General features: G+C 44.8%; 1 protein-coding gene across 7 annotated transcripts in view; it reads right to left on the bottom strand.

Annotated features, from left to right (window-relative positions):
* The window catches only part of FBLN2 (fibulin 2), a 119,537-nt gene that overhangs the window by 72,029 nt on the left and 19,514 nt on the right, over positions 1 to 27,994 (bottom strand). The window contains exons 1-3 of one of the 7 annotated variants that reach the window (XM_021409631.1): positions 16,214 to 16,373; positions 6,799 to 7,259; positions 97 to 1,564 (exon numbers count right to left, since the gene is read on the bottom strand). In XM_021409631.1, coding sequence (XP_021265306.1) covers positions 97 to 1,435 — 1,339 coding nt within the window. In that variant the 5' untranslated portion in view covers positions 1,436 to 1,564; positions 6,799 to 7,259; positions 16,214 to 16,373. Of the gene's footprint in view, positions 1 to 96; positions 1,565 to 6,246; positions 6,369 to 6,798; positions 7,260 to 16,213; positions 16,374 to 27,045; positions 27,340 to 27,370; positions 27,545 to 27,994 lie in introns of those variants that run through there. The other 6 variants (XM_021409634.1, XM_021409627.1, XM_021409628.1 and 3 more) reach the window with 6 other exon arrangements.

Raw genomic sequence — 27,994 nt, 5'->3', positions numbered from 1 at the left:
GCTTGACTTCATGTCTGTGTGGAGTGAAAACAAGAAAAGAGAAATGCCACTGTAAATAAATGTCACATAGACATCTACACTGGAAAGAGTTCTTACCTTCTGGTAATCTGGGGTTAGCGTGAATAGAGTTGGGGTCCCCATCTTCCTCAGGATGGTAACGATAAAGTGTCTGTGACTGCTTTTGGGATGACTGACTACGGTCTTCCTTTAGAACAACGGGGGGAGAGGTTGTTGCACTGAACTTTACCTTGGGAAAAGCATTTCCCTTGTGTGTCTCCTGGGAAGATTTTGCTGAACTTGGCTCTGTTAAATTCACCTCTTTCAAGTCTAGGTGAATACTGTTCCCTGGGTCTTCTTTTCTGGCATGCTTTTTCATTTTAGAATGGGGGGCTCTTTCTTGCTCATTCCTCTCCTTGTCCCCTTGCTTTCCCTTTGGTCTCCTGTCCAGTTTCCCCAGCTGTTTGGGTGTCTCAGTGGTGGCCGTAGTGTGCTCCAGAGGAGCACTGGTTGTTACTGGGGCTTCCTGATGTGTTGTTTGCTGGGGGGGTGCTGCAGTGGTGCTGGGCACCCTCTTTCGCTCAGTTCTTTCTGTAGCACTGCGAAATTCAGAGAGGAGTTTAGGTGCTGGTGTGGTGAGCGGGGTAGTTGTTTCCTCAACATATGTATCGGCCGCAGCTGAACTTGAAGGAGCAATGCTGGCTGGTAGGTAGTCATAGTCCTCATTTTGCTCTTGGCTGATGCTCTCCTGCTCGAGATGGGAAGAATAGCTCCTGTATTTTTTTGGAGATTCCACCTGGGTGTTGTCTCCTTCCGGTGCCTCCTGGTCGTAGCTGTACGGGTCATCGTAGTGCCTCTCCGGTTCATTGTCTTCAGCGTCCATGGGACTCACAGTGTTTAAGGCGAATGTGTTACAGTCGGGAAGCTGGTAGCACATCAGCTCACCGCCAGCATTTGGGCAATGGCAGACCTTGCATGGGGGCATGTGGAAGGTGTGTCCTGCTACATATTTCTGGCCCTCGTGGAGGCAGCCTATTCTTCCACACTGAGGGCACCCGTCTGCTGGCACCACTGCATCAATGCAGTTTGGGGGCAGCTCTGGGCACAGCATGAACTGGCAGCTGATCTTGCCTCCTCCCTTGGGGCACGAACACTCAGTGCTTCCAAAGTCCACAAAGTAAGACTGCCCTTCGGGTACTTTGCCATTGACGAAGCCCACGTTGACACAGTCATAGTACTGGTAGCCTTCGCAGGTGCAGCCGTGCTGCAGACACGTGGCGCAGCACTCGCCGGGCTCCAGCACGTCCTCGATGCAGTTGTCCAGGGGCTGGCACTCCACGCCTGTGCAGTCCCTCTGTGCGTGGGAAACGCCGCTCCACAGCAGCATGAAGAGGGCAGCATTCAGACAGCTCCGCTGCCAGCTCTGGTGCCTACCCATAGTCTTCCCAAACAAACACAACTCCAGTCCAAAGTTGCACTTCCAAGGGTTGTTGGTTTCTTTCCTAGAAGGCTGTATATTCAGCTCCAATTCTGCAGTGTTTTCCCGAGTTACCTTTTCGCATAGACCCTAGAGTTATGAAAGAAAACTCTGTTAAAGACTACACTCAGCACATATCCTGTTAAACATTAGAAGTCTTTAAAAGTTGGGACGAAATCCAACATCTGGAAACCTAAGTATGAAATTAATCATAGTGCCTACAATGCTTGGAAGACTTCAAGTTTGGAGTTACAAGCTCTCCCCCCCCACTACTCCAATGCTTATTTCTGAAAAGAAAAAAAGAAAAAAGGCTTTTACTATTATATTTTTAATCTGCTCACAATATATATGTATACTAAAATAAAAATAAGGCCTTTATACTTCATGTCCTTTTGTTAAATCATTCTCTCTAGCTAAAAAAAAAAAAGGAAGAGAGATTTTTTTGGCAGATAATAAACAAATGCACAGTTCCCTCCTCTGTAGATGCAAATTTAAGATATTTAATCTTTTTGTTTTAACTACAAAGATCCAAATCTTAAGGATCTTTCGTGGCCAAAACTCAGCCTGAGAATTTGTCTGTTAACACATGTTAACTCGAAATAACAGGAGTTTTGTTCTGCCTCCTTCCTCCATTTAGCAATCATTTGCACTTCAGTTTTCAGCATTAACAGTTATTTTCTTGCCCCAGCAGTGCTAAAGTAGAACTTCTTTGTATATTGCGGTTACCGAGTGGTTAAACATCATATTAGCTATCCTGTAATACATAGTAGAGGCCGGATCCTCAGCTCAGAAGTTGGCTCAGCTCCACAGCAGGCCTGTAGTGCACGGGGGACTGATTGTGCACACTGGAGTTACAACCAACACACAACCAACAGGCGTTCACTCTAGTTGAGGATACACCACCACTGGGAACCACTTTTCTTTTTGACAGCACAAGTATTCCTTTACAGAGAACTTCTACACTGTAAGTAGAATACCTATTTAAAAATGAAATGAATTGGCATGATAAAACGTTGCTAAAATGGGCTGAGGAAAAGAAAGTTGTTTGTTTTCTAGTCACTAAACCCTTTGACCACAGAAAAGTCTAAGGAAAATAATCTGTTGGCCTTTACATCAAAAGCATGCTCAAAATGCTGTACAACTAGCACGGAAACGTAGATAAAACAGAAAAAAAAAAGTTTGTGTGTAAGATTCTATAGAATTTACAATCTGATTATTTTTCCAGAACCCCTCCCATCATGTAAAAAAGAAAAAGAGACCCTAAAACTTTAATCTAGGGGGTTAAACGCAGACACATCACCAAGAACAATGAACCACACACGCAACAGGAATCCTGCCAGAAAATCCATTCAGAAAGATTACTTCTCCCATTCAAACCCGGCTTCCAACAAGTCTGCTTAGGCACTGCTGGAAAGCAGCCAGGCCGTGGGAAAAGCGTGCCTGTTCTGATAAGATACGGACAAACTGTGCTGAGAATTTCCACAGCTCCGTCCTGGAATCTGAATTACTTCAGTACGCTGTACAGAGATAGAGTTCTTATAAATGAAAGGTTTTTACTACTATTTGAGTATATTAGTTCAGCATGCTAAAGGATACCGACAATGAAAAATAAAAGCATCAGAATATATGCTAATGGCATGGAAGAATCTCAGTTTTTCAGAACTGCTCCCAGAAGTAGGATATTTTGTCCAAGGGAGTATTTTGCAATAGGTGGTGCTGAAATTAATTTTTCAGAGCGCAGCCTGGGAATTAATAATTTATCCTACTTCCAGCAGCTTCTGCAGGTAATCAAAGCTTGTAATTATTACCTTACTTTAGCCAGGGAACAAAGAATGGAAGGACAGTTAAAGATAAGCTCGCTTAGTAAGGTTCCCACAGCAGCATTTTGTCATTGTTCCCTCCCATCAGTACCTCCTGGTGTTAATGCTTCAGCACATGGAAGTCATTTGGAGTGTTCTGTGCCTGTGGGAGTGCTGCTGGTGCAGCTGCGCCCAGCCCTGCCCGCTGCTCCTTTCCCACCCCAGCACTTCCCAGGTGCTTTGGCTGTTGCAGCCCCGCATTTGGCCATGGGTGAAGGTAGGGCACCGGCTGCCCACAGCCATGGAACGGACAAGTTTGTGTGCGACATCCACTCGCACTTTTCACATCCCAACAGCAACTGCTCACAGTCCAAAAAAGAAACTCCAAACAAGAAACCCCCAAATTAGCTCGTGTCTGGAGGTAAGAAGCACAAAGCCATTGACCCACCCTGCCCAGAAGTTCAAGCACTGCTAAAGATTTACCATGATACACCTAGGAGCAGCAGATTTCTTCCCTTCCTGCATTCTTCCCATCACCTCACAAATATAGCCCCATTTTCCTGAAGGGCCTCCCTGACTGCCCTGCCTGGTCCTGCTACCTCCACCTCCTTGCTGCCCGTGGGTTTGCATGCTTGCCCAGGCACCTCCAGCTTTTCCTCTGTTCTTTCCTTGCTCCCTCTCCTCTCACTCATGGAGAGGGCTGGAGTGCTCAGGGCCCTGGGGAGCCCCATACCCGGTCCCCACCTTCCACACTTGCTGCTCAATGCCTTGTTTGGTCACTCAAGACAGTCTGTATCCTTTCTTGTTTGATACCCTGAACATTCAGTTTTCAAGCTACCAACCTCAAACTGACAAGGCCCACATCCTTACAAAGCCTTTTTCTGTTGGTAACATCACAATTTTCCTTTTCCTCAGGCTCATTTTCTTTCATCAGAGACTTCTTGTTTCCGGTGTAATGACTCCAACAAAAGCATCCCTTTTTATTCCTTTAAAACATTGCATTTTCCCTGTACTTTCTCCCTCTGTTCCCTACACCCATGGCTCCCCTCTGCCAACCCATAAACTTGCGTATCATCGAAGCGGCCTCTATGTCAGGCACAGAGAAGAAGATCTGAATGAAGCACACAGACACAGCTGTTGGGCCCCAATGAGAAAATGCTCCCACCTGAGCAAGAGCACCCTGCCCAGCCCACACAGCTGATGTGGGAGAGCCTCTGGATCCCTGCTGCTGGAAGGGGCTCCAGGGACAGCAGCTAATTACTAGCTAACAGCATCAAAAGCTGGAGCTGTGAAATCATAGCATCGTAGAATGATTCCTCAGTTCCTTCTTTACACGTGATACCCAGGAAAGACAAAGCAATGCACTTTATAGCAGATTTAAAAAAAATGAGAGTTCAAATGAGCACAAAGGACAAGTCTTCATGGAAAAGGAAATGAGAATGCCTCACACTGCAGATGAAACCAGTACCTGTGCAACACGATTTCAAAGGCTAACATCAGCAGCCACCAGCACTGCAACTAGCACTCTGATTCAGTCTGGGGATAGAAAGTTTTAATGGTGAGATTTTTGCAAAACAATATACTCAGAAAGTGATTTTCTTGAATCAAAGTCATAACAAAGTCAAAATGAAGAATGTTGACTTGATTAAAACAGTTCGGTATTACTTGAAACGCTGATGAAACCAGTGTGTTCCACACAACATCCAGGCATTTCAAAAGTGCAGCATCTTTAAATTATGAGGAGTACTTTATTGGGAGATTTTTTCCCAGATGGTTTCATTTCAGTGCTAAACCATAAGGCTTATTGTAGGTAAGCAGAGGTGACAAGAGGCGCTTTGCTTCAAAGCCTTCACAGGAACATGATCTTTCCTGGTGAAGGTTGTCCCGGAGACAGCAGAACAACTGCAGAAGGTGTGCATGTGTGGAAGAGGTACTGCAGGATCAAGAGCATTCTTTCAAATGTTCACGGAAGGAAAAAAGGCGGTGGTTTATAAACAAAAAGCAATAAGCAGAATAAATTCAGCCCACTGCAGAGAACACCTGCATGAGATCCCACTGATGTCTAGCTTTGAAGAAGCATCTGTAATTTAGCCAGTCAATGAGCTTTGCAAACAGAGTATGCAGAATTATTCTTTTCTATTCTATGTTCCTCGCTAAACGGCTCTTTGCTGGGATAGTAAAACCAGCAATACTGTTCTGCCATACATTTTTTCCTCTTGAGCAGTGTGCGGGGCCAGATGCAGCCAGATGAAGGCAGAAAGTGGCAGACAGCTGCACAACCTGTCCTGCACTGTGCTGGGGAGTGCAGTCCCTGTATGGAGGAGCTGTGAGTGAGCTGCTCCGTTTGTCTGTCCATCTACACAGTCAGGTCTCATGCATATAAAGAAGGAAGCCCACAAGTGTGCTAATATGGTTGGACAGCAAACAGGGAATGCAGCAGTGGCACTCACCACCTGTGAACGAATCAAGCCACCAATGCTATCAAAGATTCCCCTGGTCTCCCAGTGCTACCCAGTACAAACTGGCTCAGGTTGCACAAAGCCAGGACCAAACACAGCCCCATTCTCTGATGCTGAATCTGTTCCCTATCACATTGGTAAGAGCATTGCAAAAACTACAGCAGAGGCTGAAGCAGGAGTGCACACCCATACCGTACATACAACAAGGCATTCTGCCTGTGTATTTAGCACCTCTCCCCAGCCAGACCTCGCTGCTCTGCTGCAGCTGCCAGCAGCTCTTCAATGGCTGCGGCCATAGCTTAGACTAAGAGTGGAAGAAGGGAGGGGACGGAAGGAAGTATCAGTTCTAAAACAATCCCTTTAAAATGCAAGAGAAAAATGGAAGTTTGCGAGAGGCTTTTCTTGTATGAAAAACAGAAAAACCCTAAGACCAGTAACTCCTGGCTGGGCTGTGCCAGCCCGTGGATTAGCTCTTCCTTTCACACCCTTTCAATCCGGAAACTTGTGATCTCACCAGGCACTGGAAGTGATTGCTGCTGGCTGCTCCCAGTCCATGTCGCTAGCAGAGGTAACTGCAGTGCTATTCACCAGATGGATGAATGAAAAGCAGAGAAAGATTTCCTTTACTGCTCTTATGCAACATACAGTGTGCAGAACCAGTCCCTTCTGCCTAATTAATGAAACCTGAGATGAGCTGGAGCCAGCCTCCTCATTCAGGGCAGCTGGGCTAGGTGAAAAGAGAAGAGAGGTACGATAAACCCCAGTGAAAATTCAATTCCAAGGAGCTGCCCTTTTCTTACTGAAAGTAAAGCACAAGATACTTAGACTCTTCAGAGTTGTCAACGCTCCAGTTCTTGGCAAAATCAGACAGTTTTCAAGAGTCATAGCTTTTGCAGGTGGTTTTCCTTAGCTTTATTTTCAATAAGAAATCAGTCACTGTAAACCTCCTTTTCATGGAAAAGCTTAAAAAATGTACATTTGGGAGCCTGGAGGATCATTACTTAATTCAACAGAGAACTCAAGAGTGGGACAAACAAGGAGCGAGCAGCACAAGATCGTAACTCACGCGGATTCCAGAGAGTGGTTCTCACAAGACCTCCCTGCCCAGCACAGGCGCCCCGCAGAGATGCTCCTGATGCTCTCCAGGCCGTTGCCCGTGCTCAAATCCAAACAGGAACCCAACACGCCAGAGTAATGGAAAAGTATCGCCCAAGGTATTTCAGCTGAAGTAGCCAAGCATTAGGAGTAGTGACCAGGCAGCTCTGGGACATATTCCTCCAGAATGTGCAGCTCCCAAATCCATTTTTGAAGAACTGGAGACTAAACGCAGCCTTGTTCCAAGTGAATGACGGGACAAAGCTGTGGAAGGGAGAGTCATGTCTTGGGTGTAGCGCTTCAATGCTCCCTCTCGCTCCAGCCCAGCCCCAAACAACAGGGCAGGTATTTGGCTCACTGAACAGCAAAATTCTGTGTCATTGGGAGTCGCCACTGCAGTAGATCCAAAGTGACTCAGTGGGAGGATGGCAGCTGCATGGAGTGATAGAGAAACGACTCACATGGGGGAAAGGAGGGGAACGGCAACAGCATCCCACCCAGCACACGTGGAGGAGCTGGTCCTCGTCCCAGCTCTGACACACTGGCAATGGATTGCTCAGCAAAGGGGCTGTGTGGACGGGGGGGCTGGAGCAGCCAAAACACACGGAGTGTGCTGCTATGGTAGCAAAGAGCCCGCGCCACAGGGGGGAGAGGATCATGGGTCCCGGAGCGGCACAGGCAGGCAGAGAAGCACAGGCCCTGAAGCCAGCCCTACCCACCACGCTTTTTAAACCTGTTTCCCCATTGTGGGGCTGCAAGGCTTCCTAAAGCACAAGAGATCGAGTCTCTGTCAGACCAGTGGAGATTTGGTTTCCTTCAGGACAACGTAAAAGCAGTGTCTGTGCACAGGAGGCTCAGTATGCACTTCCAGCCAGACCTGGGCCATGCAGCTCTGCAGCAGGAGGAGCCTATTTATTTTTAGTGAAAGTAAACATTTTTAATATCAATATACTTTTTTAAATTATTATTTTAACATCACCAGGTTTCAGGTGACTCTATATGCACCTCCAGAACACAGTTAAATAATCCATCTATTTCCACCCCAGCCAAAAAAATCTGGGAACAGATTAAAGCAAAGCCAACAACAGCCATTCAAAAACATTTCCCAAGGCACAGCCAACAAAAACGTGTCAAAGCTCATAAGTTATGAACTAATTAGCACAGAGAGAGCTCTTCTGGCAGCGTGCAGGCAGAGCGTGTCCCTGGGTTCCCGAGCACCAGGAGCAGCCACACATGCAGACACAGCAGCACAGCTCTGCCCCTGGGGAATCACCAGCACTGCCTCAGTGCTCCAGGCTCAGGTGAGCACTGTAACTACTGGTAGCTGCTCTGATGAGAGAAGGAAAGAGATTTTTAACATTTACCTCACGAGAGACACTCCTCCATTTCCACTCAGGAGAAAAAAAATCCTAGTTTTCACAGTACTCCCCATTATGCAGTACATTTTGGTGTAAGCCATAAATAACCAAAGCAGAACTTGTGCCTCTGTTTGGTCTCAAAACTTTGCTCCTCAAAAATAATCCTTTCAGGGAATGAGTTACAGTTCTTCCTTTCCCTAACTTCCTCCAGGTTAATCCAGCCCTCTGCCCCTTCCCTCTGCATCCCAGTGCTCACACATTCTCAGGGCTGCTGCTCACTATTACCATGGAATCATAGATACATTATGGTTGGATAAGACCACCAAGATCATCCGTTCCAACTGCCAACCCATCCCCACCATGCCCATTGACCACGTTGCTCAGTGCCACATCTACATGTTTCTTGAACACCTGCAGGGACGGTGACTCCACTACCTCCCTGGGCGGCTCCTTCCATGTCCTGGGAAAACCCAGCTGCAATCTCAACATCAGGAGCATGCAAATTCTGAGCACCTTGTTTTCACACACATCTCAATCCCCTCTCACCATTTCCAACAGCATGTGATGCTACTTAGAACTTTCTTTAAGAAACCGTTTCAGGCTTTGGGTTTGTTTCCTTAATCCAGTCTTCTGCTCTGTGGGAGCCCAGCCAACTCTTCGAACCTCACAAGCCTTTGCAGTAAGTCAGTAATACAGACCTTCTATCTGGAACAGCTGAAAAGTTCCCCCACTCTAAAATATAAACTAGACAAAAGAAAACCTACTATTTAGCCAACAGCTTAGCAAGCAGCGTTTCCTCACATGTACCAATTCGGAAATAATTAACAACTGTTTTCATTGAGGGAAGAGTGAAGGGAATGGCAACACCATTTTCCACACTCTGTCTGTAAGGCAAAACTGCTCACCAGCCTGAACTTTAACTAAAGAATTTGGTTTGAAGCTCTCCAGAGTAACACAGAGGGTTTTACTTCATCTGCAAATTAATTTCAAATGAATGTCAAAACAAAACGTTAATACCATAATTTTATAGTAAATAATTTTTCAGTACGTGTCTTGGCCTTGTCACTGACATGATTAACAGTGAAACACTATCTGCTGAGTTGAAAATAACCCTGACTGTAGAGTGAACATTTTATAGTCTCCTACTATTTGGGGTTCACAGTTTCTCCACAACTCCCATACAGAGCTCTGTCAACATACACTTTTTGGTCTATAACACATGCAGTTGCTGTCTGCAATCAGGATCTCCCTAGGAGAAGGCCATGAATGACATTTTCCCCTCAAAATGCACAATGATTTTTTACATTGTACCGAAGCCCCCAAAAGGGCCTAAGATCAAACTGTTTCCCTTTATGACTCAGCAGGATCCAAACCTGTCCCTCAAGAGAGCAAACACGCTTTCAGTAACCAACTGTAGCAACAAACCAACTCCTTTCATTAGCTACACTCTGCTCCACAGCTGAGAAAATACTCCTGGCTCTTCCAGCTGCAGAACGCACCTAGCTGAGCCTCACACGACACAAGGTGAACTTCTGCGCACCCACTGTCCTGCCTGTGCTCCAGCTCTTAAATAAATAACACTTAAGGACAGCAGAAGGCCATCACTGCCTTTGTTCCATACAGAGAGGGCATTATCTGCCCTCTTACTCTGGATAAAGGTTGTGGGAGAAAAACTGGAATAGGGAGTGGATGAAATGTTAGCTCAAATTTACTCATCGAAAACACACAGTAGTTTGCGACCTTCTTCAGGTTTTGGAGACGTTACTCTTAAGGACTGCTGTCCTCTTCACCTCCACCTCACATTTCAAGGAAATGTCTTTGTCTCGATTCATTGAGATTACAGTAAATTTTCTCCGAATTCTTCATTTTCAACATATCTTCATGCCTCTGCATAGCCCTGAGCACATTCTTGCAGCTGGAATCACCCCAGATTTGCTAGTTCTGCTCCTGACATTGATCCTGAGAGTTTGCTGTGCTCTATTCTGAACAGAGAAGGGACAAGAATAAGCAAGACAAAAAGAAACAACTGCCCTTACCATCACTTTTATGGCCAAGGCTTATCAGGAGTGAGCCCAGGATGAACCACAAGCTCCACAACAGGGCACATTGCACACGTCCTTTGGTATGAAGAAGATAAATCAGGTTTATCTGAGCACTAACAAACATACATCCCTCCACCCACATATGAGACAATGGACTGCAGACAGAGCACATCTGTGGTGAGTGGATGTACCATGAGCCATATTGCCAATTATAAATGAATAAAGTCCAGAAAAAGAAACAATGATCAATCCCTCAGCAACAGTTTCCTATCATATGGTGAAAAAACAAAACCCAAATCAGAGTTATTATATATACACCAATTAAATTCTTTTGCTAGAGAAAAATGTTATTGTAATGTAGGAAAAACTAAAACATTTGGTTAAAATGTTCTCACAGAAATGTTAATTACCACAGGCATTAAGCAAACGGAAATCAAAGTCTACCATTTGTTGAGCACTTTTCAAAGTTTTAATGCTAAAAACGTGCTTGAAAGAAACCTTCAATTTTTCCTCATGAATGAAAGCAAATTCCTGTAAACGAAGCCTACATCTATCATGCTGCTAATCAGTCAGCAGCCACAGATGTAATCCATCAAAACCGTTCCTGTGCAAGCCTTCCATAGAAGATAATGGAATTAATTTGTTTTGTTGGATATCCAAATGTGAAAAGATGCCCACTCTGTTATTTCATCTTGGAGTCTCTCATTCAGAGACAACAATAAAGCCATGTATAACCAACAGAAGTTACTCTCACAACACCTCCGGTCTTCAACTCTGTGTTTATTCTTCACTGATCCTCTAAGACTGCGAAGAGTTGCATAAGAGAAGCTGAGGACTGCTGTATGACTCCTGCTTTTGGAAAGCAAACCACACATACATGGGTTGAGCACGAGAGAGGGGAAATTTTGCTCCTCAGAGGCCAATGAATCCTTGAGGTGACACAACAAGCAGGTTCGGAGCCCAGGCACCCAACTCACAAACAATGCCCGAGACCTCTTATGGTATCTTCCATAGCAGACAGTGATGGGAAACGAACTGGATGTTGCCCGGAAGATGTCTACCTCCTACAGACACAGCAACCCAGCACCCTGCCAGAGGGGACCTGGGTGAGCAATGCCCTGAGCCCTGCTAACCCTCTGGGAGACACCGAGGCCAGGAATACTGCCTCATTCACTGAAGATTAAAATCTAGAGAAGTGTTCTGGATGAAACAGCCTCATTAAAACTCACAACCAACCTGACACAGAGTTAGAGCTTTTCAGGGGCTGCCATAAAATAAAAGCAATGACTTGTACTTTGAAACTAATGTAAGAATATCTAGGATTATTTCAGTCTGAAAGGTGTCAACTTGTAAACATATGTGCACAAATAAATACACATATTACTTGTACTCCCCTCATATGTGAGGATACTTTCCTGGCAAGAAGAGCAGTGCTTTTTTCAGCAGACTGCACAGAATTTCATGCAGACATACTCAGTCATCACAGATAATTTGTTCTGCATCTAAACATGTTTAGTCAATTTCTGCCCCTGGATGCACCTATTCGGTCCTTGTGTTCACAATGATTTGTGGTTCTGTACACTATTTACCCTACAGACCAGAACGATATTAGAAGAGCAAGTGTTGTTTACTTTGTAAGTTATAAACTACATTTTCTATTACCACAGGAAGTTAGCACGGTTTGCTGTGTAAGCAAGCAACCCATATGCCTGAATATTTATCATCAACAAATACAAGTAAGTCCATGATAATTTACAACTAAAGGTAGAATACTGAAAACTAAAAATTTTGGCAATCCAGAAATGCTGATACTGCAAAACCTGGCTTTGTTCTAGTGAGAAACATGCTATATTTTTAAAGGTATTTAACAAAAAGAAGATGGGACTTTAACTGCTGCCCATAAGGAAAGAGGTCTCATCACTGAAAGAACCAAGCAGACTTACTGTAACATTTATGAAAGAAAGTCAAATCCTTCTATATAAAGTAAGAAGTAGCATATACCTAGCCTCTTGTATGGAACTTTTGAAAAATTAGAACAATGATGATTTGATTTTCATGTCAGGCTACATCCAGGTATTCCTCCTAAGCTAGAGAGAGAATCCAGAGCAATCTACTGCTTAGAGTTCTATTTTTGCATTAAATTATGTGCATTCAGCTAACTCCCACTAAGATAAAATGCAAATTGAATAATTTTTTTTATATATTACTCTGTAGATGTGCATATGATTTAAATAACAGGAATATTTCTTTTCCTTTGACAACATTTTTGTTGCTGTTGTTGTTCTTGGTACATTAAGATACATATGCATACTTTGGTCAATGTTTCTCCTGTGAGGGGAGGAAACTATTTTATTTTCCAACTGAAGAAAACCTACAGCTCTAACATGATTTATGCAGGGGGAAATAAACTATTAACACAAGGGAAGAAGAATGAGAAGATAATCACTCCATTCTCCATGCTCATTATGCACAGGCCAGAACAAGACTGGCAAGAAGAATTAAGATGGAAAAGTCACTAGTATATACAAGACAAAACAAAGTCTCCCAAAATCACAGGACACTTGGTTAAAAAGAAAAAAAAAAACACATTTTTTTTCCTTTATTTTTAAGTTAACCAAAGTGATGAGGACTGCAACGTATTCCTCACAGTGCGAGGAGAGGTATTCCAGCTGTCCAGCCTTCCCTCAAATTCCTCTGCTAGAGTTCCACGAACGCCGGCTCTGAGCCCGCGGTAACACGCAGCCATCCGGCAGAAAAGGCACCTGCAGAGAGCCTTCCTGCGGCACGACCCCGCCGCTCCCCACCACGACTGTAAACACTCTGGCAGCCCAGTCAGACGTTCACAACCATCAGACTGCTCGGGGAGGCTGGGAGAGGGAGGATTTGCATCAGATGGCCAATCATTAGAAGGCTACTACAGCTTTGGCAGAATCATTTTTAAACACAAGTTGTCTTAGCTACAAAAAGCGCAAAGACCAGATGGGTCCATGAATCTAATGTCTCTACGGATCAATGCTTCAGTTTAACTCCAGTTTTCTAGAAGTAACTTCACTGATGAAGCTTCTTCTACAGTCAGTGGAGAGATGAGCAAAACTTCAGAGAGCAATTAATATCACTGATTATCCATTTTAGGATGGTATTGATTCCCCCCAGATGTGAGCTTGTCTTTATGCACCTTATGTGGACCTTTGGTGATTAATTCCCTTATTTTCAGGTAGATGAAGCTGAAGAGCATATGATTTTTCAATCTGCAAAGGAAAACTTTACAAGGAATGTGACCAAATTTTACAGAATTGTGAGACAAACTGAAGGAGAAATTCTCACCAAACTTCAACAACAGATGCGTGCAGGCCAACTAGGGGAAAGGAACAGTTCCTCTGGTAGAACTGCACTAGAGGTCCGAAAAAATGATGGAGGTTCACCATCCTAACAGATTCTGGTCATTTAGGAGAATAGTGAATGACACTGGTGAAACTTCTTGCAATGCTAGCATTCCACTGTTTGACTTGTAGGATGAACTTTCTCAGGGGGTGCAATGAGAACCACAAATGTTCTGCTCAGTTCTGTAGGGATAGCTACATTATACATGACATGGTAAGGACTGTCAAGATTCCATTTTTCATCACTTCAACAGCATTCTCAGAGAGCAGCCAGAGCTCTATAAATCAAATAAGGCAGAACTTCTATTGCATGGAGACAAGATGAAGACATAGCCAATCTATCTGATTGTAAGTATAATGTCCTTTCTACAAAGAGACTACTGTCAGTATATTGACCATGTTCTATACTCACCACTACCTTCCAGATCCTCATATATAAGATTTCCCATTTGGGATATTTAAGCAAAGTAAATGTTCACCTCTAAGCTAACATTAAGCAGTAGTTTTCCATGTTACCTCCCAATGCAGACTACCACTTTAGACTACACACATCTTTTTTTTCATTCATCAGAGGACTTCAAGATGTTTGACTGTACCCTGTTTATTTTACACAAATGTTATTCCTTTCTTACAGATGGATAGGATCCATTGAAGACCTGAAACATTTTATCCCATAGCAAAACTCATTCAGAGTACCATCTGTTCTTCCTGCAGGGGCAAAGAAATGCCAGAAACTGTTTAACATTCCATAAATTAAGACTATATAATGGATAGCTGATTGTTAAAGTGAAGCAAGGAATCATTTAGAACCTGATGACAGATATTTATTTATCTGAGATTTTGCCTTAAAAATAATATCCAATGTAATACTTTGTGTTTGGTTCTTTAAAAACATCACATACAACATTAAGCAGCAAAAGCATGTCACAACCTAGACCACCTTAATTCTTGACTTTATCTCCACTTTCATCTGGGTCAGTGGGGTCCTTTCTAATGACTCTAAGGGGTTTGTGCTGGTCCAATGGGTTAGAACAACCTCAGTGAAAATCCACATTCTGTTCTCATTTACCCTGGGACGTGTCTGCTCCATCTGCACGATGAACTCCCCAAGAGAATAGAATTCAATCCTCAAGTTTAAGAGTTTGTAAAATATGTCTTATTTTATAGATGATGCACTAATGTGACACATTTAACAAACACACACGTACACCTTTGCACTTATTTGTAAGAAATACAAGCCAGAAATGAATCCTTACTTCTTATTCCTATCTACATCCAAATGCTAAGAGATGCAGAAGTTTAATCAATAGAAGGGCTGGACATAAAATCCTATTACGAATATGCATCATTTTGCTATCCATACAGAGAAACTACAGATTAAATAGAAGTCAATAACCAAGAAAATAAAAACACGCTAAGGAAATCAATTGCGCTTAATTGGAAAAAAATGGCCCTACGAAGTCCTCCGCCCAAGAGGGGCTCAGCGGCATGCTGCCCAGTGCTGCGGGTTCCTGGGGACACGGCGTCCTCCCGAGCATGCAACCCTCATCCCACGCCGGGAGCTGCGTGCCAGCTGCGCTCCCCCGGCTCAGTGCACAAGTTGCTCTTCTTAAACCACAAAGCTACGATCTATCAGTGTGTTTCAAAACTTGTTAGTGAAATGGAGAAATCAGTGACCCTTACACACTCTAAGTGGTAAAAGTTAGCATCTAAAGCTCGAGCTATTCGCCCGTGGAGTCATTAGTGAAGACTATGTAAGTAAGCATACACAATTATTGCCATCCCTTTGTGAAGCTCTCACTGTGCTAAAATGAAATTCACAGAAGGAAAGCACTTTTAACTCAAGCCTTACCATTTCCAGAGACAATGCATATATATTACCATCCCATCAGATCCCTGACGGTGGGGGAAGGGCAGAAGTGGTGGAAAGGGGGAAATGCAACTTGAGAAGTGGTAAGTGTGTCAAAATTTGAATTACTTGGAGATATTTTGCAGCACAATCATCCTTTATGCTAGTGCAGCTCGGCTCATATGGCTCACATTCAGCCTGTCACACCGAATCATTGCTACTTCTTGACTTACATTAACAAAAACAAACCGAACTTTCGCTTCAGTATGTGAGGTAAAATGCCCTCTGAATTCACAGTCAAAAGGCCAGAAGCAACATTAAAAATAATTGTTTTTGTAAGAAGCTCCCTTCTGAGGAGAGACAAGAAAAGCCTGTGAAGATCTGACTAATAGCACTAACACACATGTGGTGCCTATGGAGTATTTTGCAGAAAACCGTACTGTAAAAAGCTTTGTCCCTGAGCAGAGTAGGCACAGCTTTAGCAGTCTTAACTAACAAAGCAAACCCGCCTCTATCTACTTTAAGTCTTTAAACTGAGTTAAACGGAAGGTATTAATCAAGAGTTTTAGAGTCTCATGAGCAGATAGAAAGTAAATCTGGAAAACAAAGTACGAAATCAGAGACTGAACAGCCAGACACAATCTTTGCAACTAGCAGAACATAAGGCATAAAGCAAAGCCAGCACTCAGACAAAGTTATTTTATGCTTCTCCCAACAAATCTGCAACAAACATCCAGTTAGAAAAATTTCTGCTGACCTGTGGATGTGCAGCACTGTAGATGCAGAGAGTTTTCCTATCACCTTTTGTTCCCAGCCATGTCAGCTGTGCTCTGCTCCAAGTGCTGCTCACACTCCCAAATCCCCTTTTCCAGCTCTATCTTAGGAACTGCCCAGATTTTGTAGTGTAATCTGAGCAGGGAAGTACCATGTGCCTATGATATGGTCAATTCACGTTTTACCCCCTGCAATGCTAAGGAAGCTGCTTCGCATTTCAAAGCCGTGCCTGTGACCGCCTGACCCAGGTATGGCCGAAGCATACCACGGCTGCCTCCTCCACCCAGATGGGGCTGATAAACAGCTCCTTTCCAAACACCAGACCCTGGGACGGGGAGTTGCCCGGCTGCCGAGGACCACGGCTCCCTTTCCCCAGGGTGCAGGGCACAGCGGTGGTGCAGCCCCTATCTGAAGGAGCTGGCCCCCTGCCCTGGGCCACCACTGCAGTGCTGAGGCCACCGCCAACCCCACAGCCAACACTAAGCACTGCACTGAGAGCCCGGGGAGGTCCAGTGAGCCCCAGTGAAGCTCAATTCTGGGACCTCTGGCAGTGAAGACATTACATGGGGCATGCTGCAAGACCCCAACCACTCCTCTTCGGTGTGGCCACCAGCTAAGTGAGAAACCACGTCAGTTTCTTCTTTTAACAAAGAAAGCTTTCCACCACAAACACACGCACACAAAAAAACCACCCTCAAAACTTTCTTCTATTAATTCTCTTGTTAATGTTCCTTTATTTTTATTGATCTCTTTTTGTTCCATATTTGCAGTCACTATCATCTTCAAGCCTGCATGGCACAGGATGAAATGCCTCTTCTTCCCAAATTCTGCGCTGGGAAGAGTTAAACTGGTGGTGAAACTGACAAACACATACAGTAGTGTGGTACAGAGAAGGTAGAGTAGTCATTGAGTCTCATCACTCGTCCAGACCCAACCACACCGTCAGGTCCTAAAACCCAAGTGGTTTACAAAGACACCAATCTGGTGTAGATTATTCTTCAATGTTTAGATCTTGAAAAGGGTAAAGCACAAGCAGTCAATGGCTGTGCTAATCCCCAACTTTCTTGAAAGCAAATTCTGTGTAATCCCAATGTCAACACTGTCAAAGTTTCAAACATTTCTAAATCAAATTACACTGGGAGGTTGAAAGAGCATCCAGCCTCACAAGGCAAAGGCCTGCCAAAGAAATGAGAGGTTTCTACTGACTTTCTTGGCCAAGCCTAGACAGAGGGAGGGAAAAGCTATAGCTGCATTCAAACAGGTGAGGAAGAGCCCTTAGAAAACATTAAAGGCGAGCAACAATCGGGGCTCTTGGAAAAGGAAGGATCTAAGACAGAAGGATGGCTCAAAAGAAAAGCTCTCACAGAACTTTAACTTCTGGCCAGAAGAATGCAAAACAATATCGCGCAAGGAATCTGTGTTCTAAATGCTTGGCCTTGTGACTAACACCTGCAAATACCTTGTGTGGGATTTTTAACGTTCCTATAATGAATCTGCAGTTTTCCTTTCTTCAAACCCTAGACTGTTAGATAAACCAGTTTATTCTACAGCAAAGGTGCCAGTTCCATCTTCCCCGTTGAATAATATAACTAAAATCAGTTATATTTGAAATTAGAATGTGTATAAGTTAGAAATAGCATACTATATTGGACTATTTTAGAGAAAAATATACAGTCTTCAATGATGGATTCAAGATCTCAGTCAGACTGGAAATTTGATCTTAATCAGTTACAATGACCATTGCTTACAAAAAAATAACGAATAGGAAGTGATCTCAAGGGTTAGGAATTACAGCCAACACGCTCTCTTTTGCCATCTGTCTGCATTTGTGTTCACATGTACCTCTGCCAAGCACTGGTGTAATCTCCATTGTGCCATGGGCAGCACTCTCTGGTCCTCACCCCATGAACAGTCCAGACTGATACCAGTGGCCCCTCCAGTTCCCATATACCCCAGGCCCCCAGGGTCAGTGATGGGTGGCGAGCACTGCGCAGGCAGGGCAGGTCGCAGCTAGCTGCGGAAAGCCAGCACTGTGCAGGCTCATTCCATTAGTCTGTAGAACAGGCTCTAATTTTTGAAATGATGATTAATCAAATCTTATTTTTGTCTGAGGCAGTTAATGAACAGGCAATTAAGTGTCTCTGTAATACTGAAATAACAGAAGGATACTCTCCGAGTGACAACTAGCTGCTACTTAACAACACAAGACAGCGTCGTGGTAAACCACGTCTGGATGAACAGGCAGTAGATACATCATTAGAAGGTCCTTGCACCCACACTCTCACCAGGCCACGATCTTTCTTCTGCCTCAGAGAGTGCCTTCGAGCCCTGACTCCTGTTCTGAGCAATGTGCAGACACTCAGTGCCACGTGTGGGTCACCCCTACGCCCCTGCTGCTGCCTCCCAGGGCTTTACTCTTCCTCCACCCCAGACTGCAGACATCTCCTTCCAGCAGCAGCTCCAGCCATCGACTCCTGCCCGCCCCTCTGCCCATCACTGCTCCCCAGTTCTGTAGGTGGAGGCCAGGGCCAGGGGAAAGGGCAGCACAGCCCTAAGCAGCATGGCGCACCCGCAGCCTGCAAGCCCATGGGGTATGACTGGTATCTGGTGGCACAGTTCCTATCTTTTCAGACTCCAGACAAATCCATGGAAGCTTAGTCCTGATCATATAAATCAGGATAAGACTAAGATATATAAACACAACTTAATGCAGTATTAAAGACACAAGGAAAGACATTTTTAAAACAAGCCGTAATCTTTTTTTTTTTTTTTTTAAAGCATTTCTTCAGTGGGAATTGTGCTGGAGCAAAGAATGCAAAACTTAGAAGCTTCCAAGAGGGGGTCATGTGAAATTACTGTATTTCAAGATTTTTCCAAATCACTAACATTTTGATTCTGAGTGCATTTATAAGAACCTGCCAACAAACAATTTTTCATCATCATATCAGGCAGCTTTTTGGACAGATTGTAACCAACCTTCTCTGCTTCAGGTACCAAAAAAAAAAAAAAACAACCCAACAACTTAGTGGAGAACTCATGCCATTTCTGTAGAAACTTCAGCAATCCACAATGACATTGCAGATTTTTTTCAAATAAAAGCCAACCCTTCCCCCCCTCCTCCCCAGATAAGAACAAAGAACATCCTTTGTTTCAGACGAAGAATTTCAGGAGAAACCACAAAATGTTCAAGCAAAACATTAAACGTTTGATTTTCCACCCGTTTTGCCAGCACTCTGAGTTTTCCCATAGTTCTAATATCGGTGTCAATAAGGAGGGAGGGGAAGCAGGTCAGAGGGACTACAGTCGCTCTGCAACTTAAAATCCATGCTAATTAAAGGGTAAGAACAGGACGTGATTTGGGGAAAAAAAAAATTAAATTAGCTTTTCCTTTTCTGAGGAAACGAGACATACCTAATTGGCACATCAGGAGAAATCTCATTGAAAACCAGCTAGAAAAATTAGGAAGCATTCTTACACAAATGCTGCTGCCCAAATGCGTGCCAGGAGCACCTAACCCTGCATCCCGTCCTGCTGACAAACCCAAATGTCACCGGCTCTGTGCTCTAAGGACAAGGGCCCAAGCGCAAGGATCTCACCGATGGCAGATGTTATTTAGTCTCTTTAAATGAGTTTGAGAAAAGCAGGCTTAAAAAGAAATGGAAACATTTCATTTTAAACCCGGTGGAGACTGCTTTATTTAAAACACACACATGCTAGCCTGACACATGCTTTGCTGCTTGTGTGAGTGGTTTTTTCCAATGCAGAGATGTATCCCACGTAGCAGCACCTGGAACCTTCGCTGCACATTAGGACACCACAGTAGCCAGTAGTGCACAAGCAAGAAACAAAAAGGCATTTCTAGCCTCAGAGACAGGCAGCCGCAGACCACAGCAGCAAAACCAGGAATTATAATTCGATGTGACACTGTCTAGTCTAGAAGTACGCTTCAGCTTCATGATAAACTGATAATTTATTTTCTCTGGTGTTTACACGAGGATAGATTTTTGTAAACTTAAGTCTAGCAGTAAATTTCCTTTTTGATTACTAGCTCATTCTGTTTAAATGTAAGAATAAAAGTGATGCTCTAAAGGTAACCTGCTTGCTCAGACTGAAGAGATGTTTATTACACAGTCGTGTTCTTTTACACATCCTAAATATTCAGACACTTGCAGTACCCCAGGGCATAGTGTACTATATTGACACTTCAAGAAGAATGCAAAAATCTTAATGAAAAAAGAAGAGAGATTGCTTCTCGTGCACTCTTGCTTGCATTTTACAAAAGCCCACAGATTATTCCAAACACTTTCCTCAGGGCATATCCTCCTGGCTGAGAGCAAGCAGCCATGCCAAAAACCAAACAGCATGCTGGAGAGCGGCGTGCAGTTTTGGTTTTCTCTAAAGGCAAGCTGCAATGTTTCAGAGCACGCTGCAGTTCCTCTTAGAGCATGGATCCATCTATGCCATTCTCCCCACATCTATCTGCTCTCTACAATAACAGATTATATCCTTTCCAAGTGGCTATGCAAGTTTAATACATTAATCATCCTCAGTCTTTCAAGATAATCAGACAGTGCATTATATTGATTATTCAACAGAGCTCCACGCTTGAGTTAGATTAGTTTAGGAAACTAAAAAGGGAAACAGGAAAAAGATGACATACTACCAGATGTAAGCATTCCAGTCACAAGAATTGAATAAGGGGGGGGAAAAAAACCTCAATAGACATGGTGGAACCAGCAGGTGAGCCTTGGAAGCTCAGGAAGAAAGATCTCTGCAGATGAATGACTTCCTGAAGCCTCAGCTGAGGCCGTGGTGCCCACTGTCCCGCAGCTGCAGCTGTGCTGGTGCGGAGCCCTCCGCCACCTGGCTCCCTCCTCACATGGCTGCTGAGCAGCTCTCACCATTCCCCCCACTGCACTTCAGGAAGGAAAAAGACAAACCCAAAAGCCAGCAGGCTTATCTTCTATAGTCTAATTAGTGGCTTGAGATAATCCACTTGATTTTGCCTAAAGCAAATTAGGCAGTGCTCACTGGAAGAAGGCAGCCAGCAGATAGAAGGCTGCTGCCTCCAGCCAAGAGGCAGTGACAGCAACGGGAGGCAGTGAGCAGGCACAGCTGCTGCCAGGGGAGATGTAGCCGTGCTCAGAGGGGACAGATAAGATCACTGCTCAAATGCCCGTGCTTGCCCTCAGACCTTAAAGGCTTTCAGATGTGGAAATCAGGCCCAGCCTCAGCACAAGAAGAGTAGCTAGCATCTTTACAAACTCCATTAAAGGTGAGCAGTATATTCTGCGAAGCAAAACTGTATTAAAACTGAAACAAAATTGGGCTTTGGTATCAAAACTAAAATCTGGCAGCCTGTTCTCACGCAAAATCTATCACGAGCAATACATGTGTGGAGGACAGCTGGAACAAATCCATGACATCTAGTGACATAGTAAAAGCAAACCTTGAAGAAACAACTTTAAATCATTTGAAACACTACTGTGAATGGATGAAACCTTACCGTACTCACATGTTACAATAATTAATCATTTCTAAACAGTTGTTTTTAATTCTTAAAAAATCATCTTTGGCAGAAACATTTGGGGTTTTTTGTTGTCGTCGTTGTTGGGTTTTTTCCCTTTCCAGTCATATATTTAAAGTAGCATTCATCTGTGAAAAGGCCTCAGGTCATGCAGCACTTCAGGGTTCTAAATGTATTCTCTCTCCCTTGTATCTGAAGTATTTGTGATACTAGCAAAACTGCTTCACTAGCTCCTATCTTTTTATAAGTACCCCAGCCTCCGAAGTCCAGTGAGCCACAAGCAAAAGCAGAAGTCCTAGAAGTTGCTTCTATAGAATGCTTAGAATGGGATTGTCACAGAAACGTACACAACAAATTGCCTTTAATTTAAACAGTAATTCAAATCTCATAGGCATCCTCTAAATCTCTCTGTGTGTGCATATCCAGTATCATAAATGATTCACAGATCATCAGGTAACTAACCAGGCCTGTCCTTCCAGGGGTAAATCAGCAAATTAAGCAGCAAACTATTCAATCCGCACCACGCAGACACCCTTAAGGAGTGATCCCACCCCTGATGACTGCCACAGAGCTCTGGTGATCTGTGAAATTTCCCAGAAAGGTCTGTTAATGAGACCTGAGCTAGGACCAGGGGATAAATGTCGAGCTGAAGGTGAAGGACAGCGTGAATGTGAGTGCATAGGGCACATCTTAAGCTAATTCTGCCCGACAAATGTTTTAAATTGATGCTGGGCAAATGGCTCAGCTCTGATTCAGGCAAAGCCCAGGGGACACAGACGGCCCCTCCTGGACGTGGCTGCAGCAGGAGTTGGCCGAGGACCAGCAGCTGGCTGGTAGTCCCCCACCGCACGTCTGGCAGGAGGGACAGAGGGAACATTCACAGCGCTACTGCAGACTCAGCTAATTCAAGTCAAAACAAAGGTGGTTTGAGCTAACCTGGCTGACTTTGCAGCAAGGTAGGTTAAGAACACCCAGAAGACCCCTCCCGCCAGCTCTGTTGGAGATATAACTTTTGCCAGTTATATTTTCTGTTTCCAAAAAGTCATGTATCCATGCCCCAGAAATTGCTTTTTCCTCTCTCCTTCCATCACCAGTCTAGACAAAACCAGGCTAAGACCCTTCTTTCACCAGACATGTACAGGTGTAAGGGGTTAGCAGTTACTAAAAAGTTTTGCTGATACAGGAAAAAATGAGCTCCTTGTCTCCGAGGTTTGTTCACGGAATAGCATCAAGAGTAAAAACCAGAACTGAACTGAAGGCAGTTTCATTCTAAGGATCCAAGAAAATAAAATCCTACCAAAATCAGCAGGGAAGAAGTCTCTGAAGTGAGAAGGAACAACTTTTAAACTTTCACTTTGCTGAAGAGCACGACTTTACACTTCTTCATGGCTTTCCCTCCCCAGCGTCCCTTGAGCCCAGCCCACCCTCCAGAAGCAGTGCAGCCGCACGCAGCCGTCCCACGGTGGGACCAGGGAGCACTTCTCCTGGTGCCTCCACGCTGTCTCCACAATACCAGGCTCCTGGCACCAGTCTGGACAGCTCGGCAGTCACTGCCTGCCTTCATTCATAAAAACGAGACCACGCTGAGGAAAGCCACAGGATATACTGCACTCAGCAATAAATGTCAGTGACATCTCTTGGCCACTGTAGGAAGCCTGGAGGTCACATCTGGACAAGGACATGAGGGCCAGCTGCATGCATGGATCGTGACTGCACTTTAACTTCTCCCTGGGTTTGGATTCAGTCCACAACGTTCATCAGCAAGCAAGTCAGACAGGAATGTATGTCTCGCATAAAGCAGAACAGAAGATGTAATTAGCACAACTTAATTTTCATGAATAATGTATTAGGTTTGTAAGAAGAATGAAAAGGTAACTCAAAGGGTCTGATCTTGCTCTAAGCATGTTCAGAAGAAGAAGCACAAATGAGCCACGAATGAGCTGCAATTTCATAGACCAATTTCATTTTTAAGTGGGATATATGTTTGTTTCAACAGTTTGATTTCTTAAAGGAAGACCACAGTAATGTAAGCAGGAGAAAACAAACCAGTCTTTGGAAAGCCCCTCTCATAAAACTCTTCTAGCTCCTGAGCACTGTGAACACAGAACTGGAAAGGACCCCTGGGACATTAAATCCAGGCCCCTGTTATTGAAGGCAACATATCACATCCAGCAAAAAGAAAGGTTAATATTATGCCAATGAGCTGGCAGGAAATCCAAATTTCTAATGCAAGAGAATAAGGGGAAAAGCTAAACAAAAGTGAATACGTGAGACCATAAAACTATATCAGAGCCTTATTCTAAACATATGGGCTGCTGGTACCTCTAAGAAGAGATAAGAAGTAGAATAATTAAGAGTCAAGATTCTTTCTGCCACTTGGGATCTGCATACGACTTAAAAAAGAAACACTTGAGTACAGTTCAGCCCTGGGACAGGGGAGGAAGGGGAGATCCCAGCAGACACCGCCCTCTCCCTGGGTAGTTTAAGGCACCTGTGACCATGGCCACCTCCAGAAAAGATGGAGCATTCCTGAAGGCTACTGGCTCAGGAAGGAATCAAGCAATCCCAAAACACTTTGGGAACAGATAGCCACACTGGTTCCCTGAGGATATGATGCTGAAAAGCCAGAAGGCATCTGTAGGAAAGCTTGTGCCCAGTGAAGTCTTTCAACAACCACAAAAATCTCTGGATAATGTAAGGGACTCCTCTGGTTTTGCCAGAAGCAGTTAAATTTCAGCTTTTACCCACAGACCAGGTGAAGAAACTCCAAGGCACGGGAAAATTCCCAAATAGCAGTTTGAAAGAAACCAACATTGTAAATATTTGTCATGCCCTAGAATAAGAGAAAGAAAGCAGCTGTGAAGGGCAAGGCTCAGTCTGGTTCACAAAATATATAAAATCTAAGGGCATGAGGATGACAATCAGGTTACTCTCCATACCCAAGAGTCTCCATGTAGGCTTTGAGAACTGCGAGCAGATACCAGACACTACAGCAATGAGAACCATGGGAGCCCTTAGAGATAAAGTGCAAAGAGCAGTATTTCCAACACAGAGAGAAGGCAGGTCACAGCATGGATTTGGGATGGAGCTACTCTCTGCTTTTGCAAATCCTGAGGAATAGGCATTCCCAGGACTCGAGCAGTTCTGGGCACGCAGAAATGCCCCAGCACTGCCCTTTCTGTTGCTGGGGAACTGTCCAGTAAAACAAAATATTTAAAAAACTAACAAACCAACCAACCATAATAACAGGGTTGAATACCAACCAGAGCCACAGCAGGTGGGAAGATGCCATCTCCTTGCACTGCTGCTCTAGAGCTATCTACCATTAAAGCCAAAAGGCAGCCTGGGGTGCCTGGAGGGCTTTGTATTGCCCACATCCAGGAGTAAAGCTATGAGCGCTCCAGTGAGGACCTGCACGGTCATGGGTTTTTTCCAGTGGGTCCACGGGTTCTCAGGTATGCACACCCAGCCCTCACATACATAAATTATTGTTGCTCTCCAGTGCTGCAGATCTGAGCAGGACAGAAGGTACAGATGACACTGGAATGTAATTCCTGGTGCCATTAGGTACCATGAGACTTGCTGCCCATCATCACCCTTGTAAGGCTACCTACCTTTCAGTGCTCAAATTCAAATAAAGACAGCTTCTGCCAGCTTCATGTAGATCAGATAAATTTATAAGTCTATAATGACATATGATCACCTAACGCAACTGAAAAGACGTGAAAGTGGGTGGAGAGATGGATGGACAGAAGGACGGAAAAATGTGAAGGAACTCTCTATTCAAGGAAACACTTGAATTTAAAGAAAGAAATATTTTTCCTACTATTTAAATACACTGAGAGGCTAGCGTTTGCCTACTCTCCATCCCAGTGCAGCCTGCAAAGCAGCTTACTGCAGTGGTCCCAGAGCAGGAGACCCACAAGAATGGAATCACTGAGGTGTTACCAAGACTGAAGGCCTCAGCTCCTTTGCCACTGGCTTCTTGTCTTCACTGGAGGAGATGAAAGGGAAGCGGAGTTGGAATTGGGGGATCTTTAACATCTCTTCCAACCCAAACCACTCTATGATTCCAGTCATCACACTGAGTTCAACAAATCCTGCTCAGAGCCTTTGCCCATGAGATGCAACACATGATAGAGTTACAATAATATGGCTGTTAAAGGATAAAGCACCAGTGGAAAAAGTTTGCCAACACACTAATGCCAATTAAGGGTGTGATTTCTGGATGCTATTTTTATGTCAACACCAGCTCTATTGATGCTAGTGTAGCTGTGTCTTCAAAGAGATTTCGCAGATCCAGTTGATAACCCTTGGGAAAATAAGCAGTTTAAAAAGTAAAGAATAGGTAAGCCTTCTTTGGCCCCTGTAGGCTCCATTCTGCCACTTCAGGAAAAATCTTTTGTGTTGAAATTACTTTCATCCATACAACTAATAAGGGTGATTTAGGTCTACAAAGTTGTATCTTTCTCAAATAATTTTATACCTGCTAACCATACACCATAATCTGTAGCTTCTACTGCTGTGAAATCACAGCTGAGCCAAGTTAAAAGTAAAGCTGTATCCAACCTGTACATGACCTGTGCCCATAGCCTCCTCCTGGAGCAAAAGGGCAAGGATGCCTTTGTTTTAACAAAGCCTTTCATGAGGAGGGGTATTCAGGTGCTGATGATCCATTATAAAGCCAGAGGAGCAGACCCACCCTCCATCACCACCTCTCTGCTGATCACCTCTAGGGGCAAAGAAACAAGAACTCATCTGTAATAGCACCTTTTCTGCTGGTACCAAAGGAAGAACCCTGTGCCACTACGGCACCAGTAAGCTCAAGGGACCTTCCTGCAGGCAGCACAAACCAGGTGCCCAGCCCTACCTCCTCGGCCCCGCTCAGGGCGGACAACAGGCCCCAGCACAAGGCTTCGTGCAACAGGAGAGCGATAAGGTGAGGGGAGGCGTGGGGCAGGGAGCAGGCCGGCTCTCGCTCAAGTTTCAAGATTCTACTCCGGGGGCTTGACTGCTCCACAAATCCTTCAAGACTGCTCCCCCAGATCTTGACACAAACCCACGCTCTGCTCTCCTAAGGAGGCAGCCAGTGAGTGCCCGCACCCAGCACCACTCGCTTCAGGAATCAGCAAAACCAGGCAGCAAGCACTTCTCTTAGTTACCCTCCATGCATTTTCTCCTCTCCCTTGCAAACTTCCCGTTGGTTTTCGTTAAGCTCACACGAGGCGAGCGAGCCTGCACGACTTGGAGACCGCGTTCACAGGGTAATTCTGCCAGATTTCCCCTACCTCCGAGTGACATCTGATTTGCAAACACTCCCACCGAACCGCAGGCTGCTCTCGCCTCCACCCAGGGAGTTGTTTTCCAAAAAGCAACAGCTCCGAAACATCTACAGCAACTTTTTTTTTGTTGTTTGTTTGACAATTTGCCACTTTCAGAACAACAAGAAAGAGAGAGACGGAGAGAAGAGAAACAGCATAAGGAAATATTTGCATATTTGTCCCGGTAGCCAGGAAACGGCTTTGGATCGCGTCCCCTGTTCCGAGGGGCTGCAGCCGGCTCCGCTCCGCCCGGCACCGGCGGGCGCCCGGGACGGCAACGCACCGCACTTACCGTGCTGCTCCGCTCCGCTCCGCCGGGGCAGGGGCGAGGGGACCCCGGGAGGCGGAGGGAGGGGCCGGAAAGCTGCGGCGGGGCTGCCCCTCTCGCCCGGGAGCGGAGCCGCTCCGCAGCGCGGCCAGCCGCAGCCCGGGGAGCCCGCGGAGCGGGGCCGGGCAGCCCGAAACAATGAGGGAGGCTGTTTTGTTACGCTCACGTGAGAAGAAAGGTCTGCAGCCCATTTCCTGGGTTTCCATTAAAAGAAATTAAAAATGAGTGGGGAGAGAAAGCCGAACCCCGCGCCTGCCGTGGGGGCAGAGGTGCCTTGCCACCTGGGTTTGCCCACGTTAAGCCCGCTCAGTCAATCAAAGTCGGCTTCGAAATTGTGCTAAGGAGGGCATTTCACTTCCTCTTTGTCCCACTGCCGCTGACTGAGATCTAAGCCACCCCTCGCTTACCTTGCACCAACCTGCCACGGAAGCATTTTTGTCATTTTGAGCCAAATTTTTTCATCAGGAGGGCCCAGTTGTCGTATTTATATGACAGTAGAGACTATATAGAGAGTTCCGTCCTGGTACAAATTAGAGACTAGACTTTGGGAAGAACAAAGTCACTGCAGCACTATGTCATCGAGAAAAC

The sequence above is a fragment of the Numida meleagris genome, chromosome 11 (assembly GCF_002078875.1).
Source record: "Numida meleagris isolate 19003 breed g44 Domestic line chromosome 11, NumMel1.0, whole genome shotgun sequence".
NCBI lineage: Eukaryota > Metazoa > Chordata > Aves > Galliformes > Numididae > Numida > Numida meleagris.
Note: the sequence above shows the minus strand (reverse complement) of the source record. Positions and strands in the feature narration are given on the sequence as shown.